Source organism: Arvicanthis niloticus, chromosome 17, assembly GCF_011762505.2.
Source record: "Arvicanthis niloticus isolate mArvNil1 chromosome 17, mArvNil1.pat.X, whole genome shotgun sequence".
Lineage (NCBI taxonomy): Eukaryota > Metazoa > Chordata > Mammalia > Rodentia > Muridae > Arvicanthis > Arvicanthis niloticus.
Genome location: NC_047674.1, coordinates 60,615,872 through 60,632,030, shown reverse-complemented (window position 1 = coordinate 60,632,030; position 16,159 = coordinate 60,615,872). Strand labels below are relative to the sequence as shown.

At 40.9% G+C, this 16,159-nt stretch overlaps 1 protein-coding gene across 1 annotated transcript in view; it reads right to left on the bottom strand.

Moving 5' to 3' along the window:
- Positions 1 to 16,159, bottom strand: part of Kcnh8 (potassium voltage-gated channel subfamily H member 8) — a 344,000-nt gene that overhangs the window by 213,713 nt on the left and 114,128 nt on the right. Inside the window, exon 2 of the mRNA XM_076914649.1 lies at positions 15,822 to 16,055. Within this exon, the coding sequence (XP_076770764.1) occupies positions 15,822 to 16,055 (234 nt within the window). The remainder of the gene's footprint in view (positions 1 to 15,821; positions 16,056 to 16,159) is intronic.

Genomic DNA, 16,159 nt, shown 5'->3' with positions numbered 1-16,159 from the left:
TGAGACAAAACATCTTAGCTAAGTCATCACTGTGGTGGTTGGAATATACTTGGTCCTTGAGAAGTGCTACTATTAGGAGGTGTGGCCTTTTGGAAGAAGTGTGTCACTGAGTAGATGAGGGCTCCTTGTGGTCAAGCTCTGCCAGTACAGAAGTCAGCCTTCTGGCTACTTTTAAACCAAGACATAGAATTCTCAGCTTCTTCTCTAGTACCATGTCTGCTTGTATACTGCCATGGTGATAATCGGCTGAACCTCTAAAACTATAAACCAGCCACAATTTGCCCATAAAGAGTTGCTTTGGTTATGGTGTTTCTTCAAGCAATAAAACCCTAAGACAATCACCAAACCTTTATACAGTCTTTGTGATGGTAGCTAAATAAGTATGAACTTATTTACTTGTGAGGTACTGACCCACAGACCAGGGCAAAATGTAGCCCAAAGCAGTGCACTGAATTCCAGAAAGAGCGTTATGAGAGTTTGGCACACTAGGGAAAACACAGTTCTTTATAGTAGAAAAGGCAGCTCCAAGAGGAAACTGGATACTCATTAAATAGCCATTTTACTCAGAGCTATTATCATGGACCTGTAAACATGTGCAGTCACAAAGGCCCCACTCTCAGAAGGAGCCATGCTTCTGCTTGATCTTCTCTTGTCTTTAAAACTTTTAGTAATCCATGAACAAAGGGGTCTACACTTAAATTTTGTGGTGGGCCATGCAGATTGTATATATTTATGTTAATATATGCCTAGGCTCCTCTCCTTCAGTTCTTCATCAGACACCTAGGATGGCAGCAACACATCTCAGTTTCTGAGGCAATAAGCTGAAGTACAAATAAGAATTGCTTAGCAGGCGGTAAATCACTGAGTGACTGAAAGCTGAGATGCCGCCCTGAACTACCTTGGTTCTAGGTGCCCATTTGCTTTGTAGATGGTTTCTGAGCTAATCTGCAGACTAGACATGGTAAATGTGGCAGGAAGACCTTTGTCAGGGCTTGAGCCTTCAAGTTAAACATATTCCTTCCTACTACAGAGACAGAGCCTCTCAACAAGTAAGGGTCTCTGTTTACAGGAACTCCTTTAGCGTTGGCCATTCTTGCATACTCTTACTAGTTACAGCTCCTTCTGAGTTCCTAGTGGTGGAGTAATGAGTGTCTCCATCTCCAAGAATAAAAACCAGATAGCTGAGACCTGGATCTCAGCCCTTCACTTTGTTTCTGGGAGAACCATACTATGAAATGGGGTGCTAGTGGGATTAGGTTTGGAATGTTGAGGAGAGGTTGAGGAACTTGGCCACACTGAACAATTATTGATGCTCTTTTATGAAGCCCTCTGTGCTAACCCAGGAAGTGCTAAGGGTGACTGTGAAGAACACTGTGCTGGGATCATAAGCCCTCACAGTCACAGCTAAGTATCAGCTGCAGGTGGCAAGGCCACCATGTCCTGGTGAATGGTCTTTAGCCTCATCTACTCAGACACCTTGTGTTGTAATCATCTCAAGGTCAGCAGTGAATACTCCAGTAACTGGAATGACAAGTGACTCCCTGCTCATTGTCCAAATACTGTAGCCTTAGGCAGCGCCATAGAGGAAAAAGTAGCCTTTAATCAAGTGGTTTGTTCAGATGTCTGAGTGGACATGGAAAGTCATCTAATTTACAAATACAGAGGTTGAATAAACAGAAGCAGGAAGAGAATTTGCAAGGCCCCTCTCCTCACAATTGTAAGTAACACAGCTCTGAGGAAAAAGGTAGCCTGGCAGACGGGATCCAAGAAATATCACAAGATCACAGCACACACACACAAAACCTTACACAAGAGACTAACAAAACAGAACAGAACAAAACAAAACAAAACAAAACAAAATAACAGGTAGATGGCTGCCTCTGCTTGGGAAAGAGGCACCAAAGTGAGGAGGGCAAGCTTATGTAGGTTTCTTGAGTGCTGAGTTTTACATGAATGGAGATTTCCAGGGTAGGAATTGGGGAATTTCAAGACCTGATCTTGGGGTGAGCTCAGGGATTGGTGGGGATTCAAACCCCAGAACAGTTTGAGTTTATTACCCTAAATGTTCCCCACCCTTTATGCTTATCAGTGATAAACAACCAGGACTCTAGAATAAAAGAAACATTATTATCATTAAACAACTTCCTGGTGTATGGGGTTGTCAAGGTCAGAGGTCCATGAGGCAAGCTTGGTCTTAACCGTTAGGGTATAATTGAGTGTTGTAGGCCTCTGGTTTCATAGTGACAGGCTAATAATCTTGTAATAGCAACTGATTAAAGATATGGCTAGAAATATTTTGGATCTGATGTTCAAGAAATATGGACAAGAAATTTATGAGACAAGGTATAAAGGAGGAGAAAGTGGGTTAAGAAAGGCAGAATCCCGTTCCACATTTAAAGGTCAACAATCCATTGACCAGTGACATCAAGCTGTTCATTATACTTTTGGAGATCTATCTGGAGATGTTGAATCTTGTCTTTCACTATATCCCATCAGTTAACATAGAAGCAACATTCCACCCTGAGGAAGAGACAAAGGCTACCCTTCTCCACTGTCAGTAGATGTAATCATGGCTGATTGTGTAAGCTCCATGGCAGCTTGTGAGTCTATTTGGCCCTGGAAATGAGAATCATCTGTGCTACTGGTTGGAGGTCATGGATTATCTGGAAGGAAGACTGATAGTAGATCTTATTATTTATTTATTTGTTTATTTATTTATTTATTTATTTATTCATTCATTTATTTTTAACTCCAAATTTTATCCACTTCCTGGTCCATCCTCTGACTGTTCCACATCCCATACCTCCTCCCGACCTCCCTGTCTCCACAAGGATGTCCCCAACCCCCACCCTGTCAGACTTCTAAATTCCCTGGAGCCTCGAGTCTCTTGAGGGTTAATTGCATCTTCTCTGTCTAAACCAAGACCCAACAGTCCTCTGCTGTATATGTGTTGGGGGCCTCACATCAGCTGGTATATTCTGCCTGGTTGGTGGTCCAGTGTTTGAGAGATCTCAGGAGTCTAGGTTAATTGAGACTGCTGCTCCTCCTAGAGGGTCACCCTCCTCCTCCTCAGCTTCTTCCAGCTATTCCCTAATTTAACCACAGGGGTCAACAGCTTCTATTTATTGGTTGTGTGCACATATCTGCATCTGACTCTTTAAGCTGCTCATTGGGTCTTTTGGAGGACAGTCCTAATAGGTCCCATTTTGTGAGTGCACCATAGTCTCAGTAATAGTGTCAGGCCTTGGGACCTCCCCTTGAGCTGGATCCCACTGTGGGCCTGTCACTGAAACTTCTTTTTCTCAGGCTCCTCTCCATTTCCATCCCTACAGTTCTTTCAGACAGGAAGAATTATGGGTCAGATTTTGACTGTGGGATGGCAACTCTCTTCCTTACTTGATGCCCTGTCTTCCTGTTGGAGTTGGGTTCTATAACTTCACTCTCTCTACTGTTGGACATTTCATCTAAGGTCCCTTCCTTTGAGTCCTGAGAGTATCTCACCTCCTAGGTCTCTGGTGCATTCTGGAAGGTCCACCCCAACCTCCTACCTCCCAAGGTTGCCAGATTCCATTCTTTCTGCTGGCCCTCAAGGCTTCAGTTCTTTTCCCTCACCCAATACCAGATTAAGTTCTCCTCTTCACTCCCTTTCTATCCATTTTCCCTCCCTAGTCCCTGCCTCCCTCCTCACTTATGATTGCCTTCTCTCCCTCCCAAGAATGAGGTGTCCTCACTTTGGCCCTACAGCTTGTTGACCTTTTTGAGTTCTATGGAGTGTATCTTGGGTATTCTGTAATTTTTATTGGCTAATATCCACTTATTAGTGAGTATATAACAAGCGTGTCCTTTCTGGTCTGAGTTACTGCACTCAGGATAATATTTTCTAGTTCCATTCATTTGCTACAAAACTCAGGATGTCCTCATTCTTAATAGCTGATTAGTATTCCACTGTGTAAATGAACCACATTCTCTGTATCCATTCTTCTGTTGTGGGACATCTGGGTTGCTTCCAGATTCTGGCTATTACAAACAAGGCTCCTATGAACATAGTGGGACATGTGCCCTGGTGGCATGGTGGGGCATCTTTTGGGTATATTTCCAAGAGTGGTATTGCTGGGTCTTCAGGTAGATCTATTTCCAATTTTCAGAGGAACCTCCAGATTGATTTCCAGAGTGGTTGAACCAGTTTACAATCTCACCGGCAATGGAGGGGTGTTCCTCTTTCTCCACATCCTCAACAACATACGTTTTGATCTTAGCCATTCTGATTGGTGTAAGGTAAAATTTCAGGGTTGTTTTGATTTGCATTTTTCTGATTACTAAGAACTTTGAACATTTCTTAGGTGCTTCTCAGCCATTCGAGATTCCTCTGTTGTGAATTTTTGATTAGGTTCTATACCCATTTTTTTATTGGATTGTTTTTTTGTTTTTTGTTTTTTTTTTTTTTTTTTTTTTTTTTTTTGGTGGTTAGCTTCTTAAATTCTATATATTTTGTTCTATATACGTTGGATATTACCCCTCTATCGGATGTGGGGTTAGTAAAGTGAAGATTTTTCCCAAATCTGTAGGTTGCCTATTTGTCTTATTGGCTATGTCTTTTTTTTCTTACAGAAGCTTTCCAGTTTCATGAGGTCCCACTTACCAATTCTTGATCTTAGAGCATGAGCCATTGGAATTCTGTTTAGAAAATTTTTTCCTGTGCCAATGAGTTCAAAGTTCTTTCCCACTTTCTCTTCTATTAGATTTAGTGTATTAGGTTTTATGTTGAGGTTCTTGTTCCACTTGTACCTCAGCTTTGTACAAGGTGACAAATATGGGTCTATTTTCCTAGCCTGGTCCTAGACTCACCTGTGTTCCTTAGGAAAAAGGTCATGGAAATACCATTAAAAGTCATGGAAAGACTGGGGAGAAGGACAGATAAATGTCATGGAAAGATTGTATATTGAAATTCTTTAATACAGGTAGAAGAATTAGCAGTAGAGGACCATAATTCATTTGAGAATGCTTGATGACCTTCCCAATCAGTCTATCCTGGCAACCTACCACAACAGGGGAACAATGGCCAACTGAGGCCAGGTAAGAGGAGAAAAAGAGAGTCCCATGGCAAAACAGGTATAGCAGAACTAAGGGCTGCTGGTTAGTAGAAAGTGTGTGCCTGAGAGTTGATTTTGGTAGCTATTGCTGAAGAAGGAGATTAGGAGAACAGAGAGGGAAAGGACAGTGAGTTGAGGACAATAAGGGGGAATCTCCTTAGCATGATCAGAAATAGTGGAGAAATCATGAAGTGTGGGCTTTATAGCTAGGAGGAAGTTTTTTTCCCCCTTGGTTGGTTTATACCACGTGGTCATTTTTAATCAAGATAAGAATGAAGTCACATGGTAAAATCCATCCTTTCCTAGTCTAGCAAAGATGGCTGTCAGCCATGTGGCTGCCTCCATCTTGACATGCGTACAGCAGCCAAGGTGTCAACAAATCATATATTTTCTTTAAGATTGCCTATGTATTAATTTTCAACTATCAACTCTATTTTAATTTTTATTTTTTATTAATCATATTATTTGTTTACATTTTAAATGTTATCCCCCTTCCTGGTCTCTTCTCTACAACCCCTTCCTGGTCTCTTCTCTACAACGGCCCTTGCCCCCAGCCCATCCCCCTTTCCTTTGTAATTTCAAGTTTTAAATTAAACATTTTGTTACAGATTTTACAGATTTTTTTAACCATACCAAATATACTTATAAATTCAATGTCCAGAAAGTTTACACAATAGTCTTACAAATCCTGAGATGAGTCTTCTTACCTTAACAAAAGTTTTGGAGGGTTAAACCCAAATCAAAAAGAGTGTGAAAAGAGTAGTGATAATCCCCACTGGACATAGTCTGTCATTCTGTCCTACTTTATTCTCCTTTCTCTCTCACATAGTCAGGATGTTCATCTAATATGGAACAGAGATTTTGGAGTAAACCTATAAACAAGTAAGCTTGGAGCTCTAGGAGGGAGAGCCATACCCAAACTCCAGAGCCAGCTTCTAGTTGAAATGGGATAGCATAAAACATCACTCTGATGCCACTCATACATAAAAGGCAAACAAATCCTATGAAACTGAATCTAGTAAGCTGAAAGCAAAGAAGGCTTGGAGATTGGAAATTTCCGAGTCCTGTCCATAGTGAGAGGACACTACAGGAAGAAGCTGAGAGAGGCACCGGCCACCGAGGAGTGTGTACAGTGTGTACGTGCTGCATCTGGACTACTCCATTGCTTTCCCCTCATCCTGCTAGGTCTCAGAGCAGATCTCACTTTACAACAAGTTTACAGATCCATGGAGCCATCAACTGTACTTAAAATACCAGACAATTATGTAATATATTGGGACCAGACTAAAGCCAACAGGGGGTGGAGTGAAAGGAGGGAGAACTTAAATGTTGGAAATGGGAAACCCCTTTCCATTTTCCTTATTGCTCACAGTATTTGTAAAGGTCCTCAATAGTATTAGGATGTAGGGTACCATTAGTCATCCCTTTGGATTGATTAGCTGAGGGATATTGAGGCCAAATTTGATTGCAAAAACAAATAAGTTTATGGATCTTCCAGTCAGGTGCCAGCTGTAGAGGCTGGAGGCTTTTTAAAAGGCATCTCAAAGTGGAATGAATTGGAAAATATATCTAGATGTGGTTGGGGGAGTCTTATATATGAGAACAATTCAGAAACCGTGTTAAAAAAATCAAAAAGGGCCTAGAATAATTGTGGAATTTGTAGAGGCCAGAAATCAAGGAAGAATATGGGCAAGTCCAAAGACAGATTGTGAGGATAGATTAGGAAAAGGGTATAAAAGCCACCTTGAGCCTAAAAAAACTGGATTGCAGCTTCAAGGATGGGTGACTTGGTCAGGTGAAGAGGGCCAGTGGCCTTAAGTACTGTGGCTGGGGTAATGGTGCCCATTTGGGGAACTTAACAATTATCACTGATGGATTGTACAGCTGTGAAAGAGGTCTTGGTTTTGGTCAACGCACTGGCTGGAAAGCCTGGAGACCCAACAGGTGTCCATTGCCTGCAAGCGATGGGCATCTATTTCACTAAGCTCCCAGAATCCAGGCTCCTAACACTTGGTATGGAACTCCACTGATCTGCACTGTTCAGTCAGGTTCAGGGCAATGCAGCCCCACCCTAAGAGCACAGGTAGAGGGCGTGGTGACTACAGGCCTCAGGTCCTAGAGAGATTTACATACTAATGAAATGCCTGCTGGCCAGAGGGCGGAGCCAATTAAGCATTCTTCCCCAGCCCCTCCCCCCTCTCTCCCTCCCTATTTAACTCAGGTCTGCCCTGAGTTTCATGAGGGTGCACATCCAGATTCAAGCATCATCTGTCATGCCAATAAAGCCATTTAGGAAACCCAAGGACTTTCTCGTGTCATTGGGGCCATGCCATGAGGAAATTCGGAGAAGGCCTTTAATGAGCCACTGTAGCCACAGACTCCATGCCTAACTTCCCACCTGGAGGAACTTTCAGCATTCCCAGCCACCCTACCCACAGTAGATGGGAAAGATGAGTCTGTTGCATGTGGGCTGGAAAAGGGATAGGGTCCCAGTGCAGCTCATACCCTGAGGGGAAGCACAGGCATCAGGAAAGCCTATCCAGTCAAGATGCCAATGAAAGTGTTACAGCTTGGAGGGGAAAGTTATCTGGCACGAAATACAACAAAGGCACAAAGCACAGCAAACCTCACATTAGAGATTTATTGAGGGAAACTCAGAAGCAGAGGCAGGCTTATATATGGTTTCTTGAGAGGCAGGATGTTTTCCAATATGGGTTTTGGTGAGATTTCAAGTCCTGTGCTTGGGGAAAGCTCAGGGTTTGTTATGATTTCAAGTTCAGAGTTGATGGGATTGTAAGCCCTGAAACTGAGGTTGGGCTTTTTACCCTATAATAATTCCTACATATATATGTGGTCTCATATATGTGTGCCCTCTGAACTTTTTCATCCTGATATAAACCCTTTGAAGTTTCCCGTATTCGCATTTCTAAAATTCACCTCTTGAATATAAAAGACATAAGAGAGAATATAAAAACAGTAACTCCCCATCAAGACTGAAAAGTTACACTGAAAATCATTTCAAAAATTTTAGCTAGTCAGGAATGATGGTATAGTCTCATAGTCTCAGTACTTAAGACATCAAAGCAAGTTAGAAGCTTAGGGTTACTAATAGAACGAGGTCCAATGAATGTCAAAAACAAAAACCTACAGGATAAGAATATTAACCCAAAACATAAAAAACTTTATGTTTGCACTTGAGGGAGCTGATTTGCAGGGCCCAGAACTACTTTACTCAATGGCATTTCACATAGCTAATCTGAAAACCTAGTTGTCAGATGGGTAGATACTGGATAAGATACTGATGGCTATTAGGGCCAAACATGCATCATAAAGTTGGCAAACTCAAACCTTTATTCTTACACTTTGACTGGAGACTAAGTCATAAAGACATAACAGGCATTTTCTCCCAAAAGTAGGACCTCTCTGACTCTGCAGATGGACCTGTCCAACAAGTTCAAGACCTGCTCATGACTACCCCTAAGGTGTAGGCTTATGATGATTCCCTATCTTTGTTCAAACTGTAAACATTAAATTAGGAGATAAAGTCACCTCAAAGACCTACATTTAAGAAGAGACTATATTGGAGGCTCCTAGGTTCCCCCTCTGCTCTGTGTGTTTCTTCTCTGCTAATAACAGCTTTTCTTCACTGACTGTAGCTTCTGAGATTCCCCCTGCTCCATTTATTATGCTTGAGAGTTTTCCATCTTTTAACTCTTTAACTGGCAGAGAAAATGAACCTAATCAAGACCCCTAGAGAGTAACACCTCTCCTACACAGGAAAAGCAACTGCCCAAACCAGCCCAAAGTGTTGACTCACAAGATTGCAAGACAAGATGAGAGATATTTAAAGCAACCAAGTTGCAAATGGCATATTATAAAGCACTAGATACCTGGGGCACTGCATAGATGTCTTTTTGCCTTAATCAGTTTGAGAGCTGTAACCCTTTTACAGAAAATAGCTTTCAAAATATTAATTTTCACAGGTTTTTTTTGGAGGGGAGGAAGGCAACTCTTTGAAGACCACCACAAACACTTTTAAATTTCAACAAAAATTTAATCTGCACAGTATAGTCTGCTTGGTTCTAGGCATGTTTGCATATAAGCACATTGTCCTGGGGTTGCCCTGGATGCTCTGATTTGTGATGCCACAGGCCCACCTAGACCAGTGAGTGACCTTGTTCTAGTGATTGTCACAATTAGACTGCCTTCTTCTTTGTCCTGGTTCTGGTGGGAAAACCATCTTCTCTTGCTCAGAAGACATGTTTCCTCCTGAGGTTCCTCATTCTTAGAATACACCATCCTTTGTTTTCTGTCTTGGGACTAGTTTCTCAATCTCTTATTGGAGATTCCCAGATGGCTTGCCTTACTAATATCTCAATGAGGTATTCTAACTTAACTACAAATTATGATCAGGCTGGGAACTCTAACAGTCACATCAGGTACATTGCAAAAACTATGCTTTTCCATAAAATATGCATTCTTGTGATTCATAACATGAGCAGATGAACACAGTACACTTTGCTCTGTGCAATACTAGGTATGAACCCATCTCTCAGTAGTCAAACTACACATACTGTACACTTAAAATGTTAACATTGAGAATAATTTGACATTCTGAAACCCCATTTTTCCTACTTTTCTATATTGAACTCCAAGTTTAAAATACCTACAGGGTGTAAAAAATATTCTAGAAACCTGTCACATCTTCACATTGAATAATGGAGCATAAAACTCACTCAACAGTCTTATGCATAAGCCTAGTGTCAGAGGAAGGAAAGTAATGAAATAGAAGAGAGCTGTGTACTGACAACTTTGAGACATTGATAAAAGAAGGTAAAGAGGACACAAGCCAATGCAAACAATGGAGAATCGACATGGTTGAGGTATCCATTTTTTGAAATGCAATATCTACATCTGACATAATTACAATAGGCATCACAATGACATTCTCTAAAGCCTTTTCTTAAAATTTAGAAAGAAACATGAAAGAGCTAAAACTGTTAAGGTCTTTATGAGGAACAAACCCCAATAATGTTGGAATGTTGGGGATATCACTCCACTTGGCTTGATGCTATATTGTAAAGCCATAGCATACAAAGCAATATGATGCTGTCATGAAAAGAGACACAAAGTAGGTCAGAAGAAATGCAGAGGCTGGACGTAAAGCCACATGTGTAACCAACCAATTTTCAACAAAGTCATCAAGCAGAAAAAGGCTTGAGTGACAGTCTGCTCAATACATGAAGACGAGGAACCTGAATTTCTATATGCAAAAGAATGAAGTTGATTGTTATATTACAAAAATTTACTCATAGAAAAAAATATCAACTCCCATGACTAAAAAGCCAGGTATAACAGATATAAGATTTGAAACCATAAATTTTACAGTAATGCACACAAAAATCCAGGCCTCAATATTATAGCTTAAAGCAAAGTAAAAGTGAGGGAAAAAAAAAAACCAACCACAGAGAAAGAAAGCAGGCACCCTCCAGGCTGTGAAAGTTGTTTGAAAGCCACACATCATGTAAGGGCTTAGGATCCAAGATCTATAGACAAATCACATAATCCAAGGGCAAAAAGATCTATAATCTAACTGAAAAAATGGGAAGTGAATTTGAATGAATAGTGCACTAGCTGGGCCCATATAGCCAATTATCACTGAAGAAATTATAAATCAAAATCACCATAAATTATAAATCAAAATCACCTCTTCTCATGCACATGTTAGGATTGTTGTTGTGACATGTGCACTGTGGGTGCAAGTAAAGTCATTGAGGGAAGTAGGCAACAGTTCCTAAGAAGCTGGAACTACATCTGGGTCAGATGACCCACCGTTGCACCTTCTGGGAAGGCACATAAATGAAGTGACATGCCCACTAGTATATTTAGCAACATCCTCATCTTCCCAGCAGCATGATTCTCAACAGTCCAGGTAATTAGCACTAATGTCCATCCATGACCAATGCACAATGAAACTTCTGTGCATACAAACATGGGACTCTACCTTCCAAAGTGAGCTGAAATTAACCCTCTGTCCTTGTATTATTCTTGTCTGGTGTTTTATTATAGCAATACTCAAAGAAACAATGTAAGTATTGCCAGAGTTGAAGAGAGAGAAACTGGGGAGGTGTAGGTCAAAAGATAGATAGGAGGATCAAATGACTAATGTATAAGAACAGGAAAGATGTGGTATGTCTACCATCTTAGCGATCAGGAAGCTGAAGCAGGGCAATTGTGAGTTTGAAGTCAGCCTGGGCTATACAGTGAAACTCACTTTCAAAAAGGAGAAGAGGATGGGAAGAGGAAAAAGGGAGGGGTAGAAAGAGAGGAAGAGAGAGAGAGAGTGGGGGAAAGGAAAGACAAGGAAGTAGAGGAAGAGGAGGGGGGAGAAGAAAAAGAAGATAAGAAAACTATCCTTACAATAAAGCTTTGCCTGTCTATACATGTTACTTTCAGAATATATGTATATATGTTTTATGAACAATAGAAAAAATGATTTTATTCATAGTAACATAGCTGGGATCTGACCAGCTAGAGCAGATGTGCTGAGCAGGAGGTTAACTGGGCTGACACGTGGAAAGGTCTGTGCAGGAACCACCTCCAGATCTAGAAGCCACCCAGGTGGGCATGTTCTATCAGTGGCAGGTACCGGGAGTCAGTGGATGTTCTGAAACAGTGACACTCTAAATAAAGGAAGTTGAGTCTTTCTCTTACAAGGAAGTTTATAGTTTTGAAATTTGGTGAGAGTAGCACTTTGTGCCTTCAGGTGATTAGAAGCCAACACTTCACTGCTGGAAGGTCTTACAGGCTATTTGAATACCATTGAAGGCACTGAAAACATCACTAATTTGTTAATGACCCTGGGAAGAGGTATTATCTCCAATTTATCACAGAACACAGGGATTTAAAAGCAGACTCTTTAGCAAGTAAGAGTGCTTCTGTGTGATGTTTTTTTATTTACTAATTTACAATCTTGAGTGTTTGAATTAATTCCTAATCTAATGTGAATTTAACTGAGGTTGATACTCTCACTTCTAAAAAAAGGATCTATTGAAGTCCATTTTCCTACACCTATTAAATAACCATATTTGGAGATGGCATCCTTAGAAAGATAAGTTAAAGTAAGTTTTCAAAGCAGGGCATAATTCAAAGCAAGTAAGGTCCTTATAAAAATGGAAGCTTTGGGCCAGTAAGATGGCCCAGTGTTGGGCCTTTCTACCAGAGCTCTCTAGGATGTCTAGGCCCCACATGGTAGAAGGAGAGAATGGACTTCCATAAGTTGTCATGGGATGTGCACATGTGTGACATGGCTCATGCACATATATATGATAAAATGAATAAGCAAATGAACAAATATAAGTAATATAAAAACAAGTTTACAAGGGGAAAATGGGTGTTAGGTACTCATACTGGTTAAGTCCTATGAACAGATGAGGGAAGAGGTAAGGATAGTGTTTCTCAAGCTAACCAATGGCAAAAATTGCCTCAGAGCCACCAAAGCAGGTAGAGATGGAAAATAAACTTCCTCACAGTGCTTGAAAGGAGCCAAGTCTTTAGACAACAGGTTCTTGGACTTGTAAGAACAAGAATGAAGTAATGAACTAGTTATCCTTAAGACCCAGATTTCAGTACTTCATGGAATAGAATCCTGAAGTTATATCTGATATACCAAGAAAGCAGTCTGATAAAGTTACAAAGCACAATTTTAATTTCTTTCTTAAACCTTTTTCCTAAGACACATTCTCTGTTTCTGGCTACCATGCTTGCCTTTCTCCCAAGGAAGGAAAAGAAAGGAATGTTATTGGATCTATGCAAGGCAGCTTCTTTAGAGAGAAGATATATTTTTATAAACAGGAAGGGCTGGGATTGAGTGCTTCAGTCAGAATGACCTTCTGTAATGTACAGAAAACACAAATCACTGCCAAGTTAATAAAGAAGCTGGAATGAGGCAAATATCTAGGTGGCCCCTACTCAGCTTGTTGTCTTTGGGTTAAAGGATTTTGAGGAAGAGCCAGAGAGGGTCTCAGTTTGAACAGCTTTTTGCAAAGACTGAAGACAGAAGTATCCTTTCTCTTTGTTGTAGTGGGACTCAAGAGAAGCTACGAGGCAGGCTCATTTTGTTTCAAGATGGAGGACACACCCTATGTGTTTTGAAAATGTGATTGCATGAAGGATTGACCAAGCTTGTTTACTCAAATTCTTCATTATTTATGAGGGAGGGGGTGCAAAACTTACACTTTCACACTGGAACAGAAGATGTGAGAGAATAAACACTGCTTTGACCAGTTTCCTCATGAAGGAGGAAAAAAAAGCACAAAATTTATAAAGCCTACATGACAGAGGTCATCTGGGGAGCACCACCAGCCACAAAACTTAGTTATAAATGCTCGGTGGGTCATCTGATCAGTCATGAATCAGTAGCCCAACACGGCTAGATATAAAGCATTTCCAGAGTTTATTTAGGAAGGAAAAGGTCCTTGAAGAAGAGAAAGAGGACCCTTTGTGCCAAAAAGCAAACCTAGCTTCGTGTATCCATCCTATGAATCAATTTTTATTTCTTTGCTCAGGCATTGATTAAGGAACTATCAACTGACAAATGTTCCTCAAGACTCCAGGCTCTAAGCTCTGGGGATGGGGCAGTCTCCAATGCATACTTTAAGAGTTCTAGCTGTAGAAAGAGACAGCTGTTCACATAATGGTCCCTGATACATGATGAGTTGCACAGTGTAGATGGCAATCCCAATTACCTATAAGTAAATCAATTAGTCGCTCAGAATGTCAGACAATCCCCTGAAAAGATTGCTTAAAGCAAACTGGCGCCATGAATTATTTCCATTCACATCTGTCCAAGGCTTTAGGCATACTTAAGAAAATGGAGTCAGGAAAATTTAGATATTTTAGATAGTGCCTTTACCGTGTGCTTCCCACTTTAAACCTCCACCACCTCCAAGTCCTCCACTCTTTGTTGTTCCCCTGGAATTTTCTCCTTGGCCCAAGTCTTTCTCAGTAGGAGCACACTGGAAATTCTGAAGCATAAGAACAAAGACTCTAAATGGACTTGGAGTGACCTACACTAGGCATCATCCGGAGGAAGGGAGGAAGGATGAGTCTGTAGTCAGCGGGTGTTTTGCACAAAGGATGTCTTTTACCCTTTGTTCCACAGGACAGCAGCTTTATCAGTCCCCTGCCAGTCCATAGCCTCAGTAACTTCCCCATGTTCTTTTTATCTCAGGCTTCTTTTTCACTCACTGTGGTATAATTACACAGAGCTAGAAGGATCCTTTCACTTGATCATATTTGCTATGTAGGCCTTCTCTATTGTCACTGGGAAAAAAAAAACCCACAATGGTTTGAACCATGGTTCTAGTGCCAAAGAACTGGGACATCTTGTTCTAGAGTGATACTCACCCACAGGTCACTATGACTATGTATTCAAAAGCCACATGATCAGGGAATACCCTCCAAGAACAAGTGTCTTCTAAAGGTGGGTGAATTTTCTGTTTGTTTGTTTGTTCGTTTGTTTTTACCCTGACATTGACTTCAATGCCCTCAAACACTGAGCACTGGAGTCTACATGTCTGCTGATGTCCACAGTCCATGGGACAGCCTCCCAGAACAAGAAACTGCTGATAGATGCCAACACTGACAAGACTCAGAAGTTTTCAGCTAGAGTGTCCTCACACAGTCCTTCGCTGCTTCACGAACATCCCTGTTGCCTCTTCCCACTGCTTATAAGAACAGGAATCATATTAGATTAGGTCCTAGCTTTATGGCCTCATTAAATCTTAATTGCCTCTTTAATGCCTTAAAACACAATCCCATTAGAGGTTACAGATTCACTACATGGTTTCTTGTCAAGACAATTTTGCTCATAGTAGAAGGGCAAAGGAAAATAAAATATAATAGACGGAAGATAATTTCATTTTAAGGGATTTTTACCCAAAAATTATGTAAGTCAGTCCTTTCAGTGGGTCATTGTCCCAAATCTTACTTACACTTCTGTCCTACCTCAAAGGCTAGAAATGTATCATCTATGTTGGTACTCACATACTCTGAGAACACTAATGAGCTTGTGTGAATAAGATGAAATGATGACTTCTTCTAATCCCTCACTTAGCATTCTTCCCATATATAACCATTGAGTTTCATTGCAACTGCAGGGCCCATGAGCTAGCAACAGCCACACCCACATGGGATGTTAGCACCAGAGATGCCATGCCGAGCTCCAGGTCTTCTTTCATTGAGAAGAGACTCGTACAAGTGCACCCAGCAGAAGCCTGCCTCAGTTTGTCTTTAAAATTTCAGACAGTGGTGAGAAAGGTTCTATGTGGAGAGAGTGGGATTTTAAAAATATGCTGATGTTTCTTAAGTTAACCTCCTTTTCTGGGAAGAAACCCTGAGAATTCTGCTTTAAGGGAGTAAGACTGTCACGCAGTTGTTAAGAGTACGACATTTGGAAATGATCTAATGTCAAGAGTAAAGTTTCTTATTAACAAGTATTATGCACATGTACACTTTAAAATGACCGTGATGTAGTAGCATGATTTAATAAGTTAATTCAGCACATAAACTGACACAGAATAGTTTTAATTCTAATATAATGTTCCATGTGATTTATGCCATGAGTGATGGAAACAAGTTCATCATCCATGTTCTCTGGAAAACTTCTACCAAACACTATAATTGTATGAAATACTGTTGGGCTGGAATGAACAAAGCAAGGCAACTCACCGTTCTTCTTGTAGAACATAATTTCTCCTTTGAACTCTACCTTCTCCTCCAGGGACTTTTCTATCTGAAGCATCAGTTGCTCGTTGGTCTCCACCCCAAACAAAAACTTGCAACTGCAACTCTTCTGCATGACTTCAGTTCTCGCAAACCCAGCCAGTTCACAGAAGCCATCCGAACAGTAGACTATGGGGAAACCCTTTGCCACTTGGGCATTGGCCAGGATGAAGTTGCTATCTGGAGAAAACAGATAAAAGACATTCAGCCACTTAAGTCTCTTCTTTAAGACACAATTTCAGTCATGCTATGAGGGTGGGAGCACCCTCTCAGATGATAAGGGG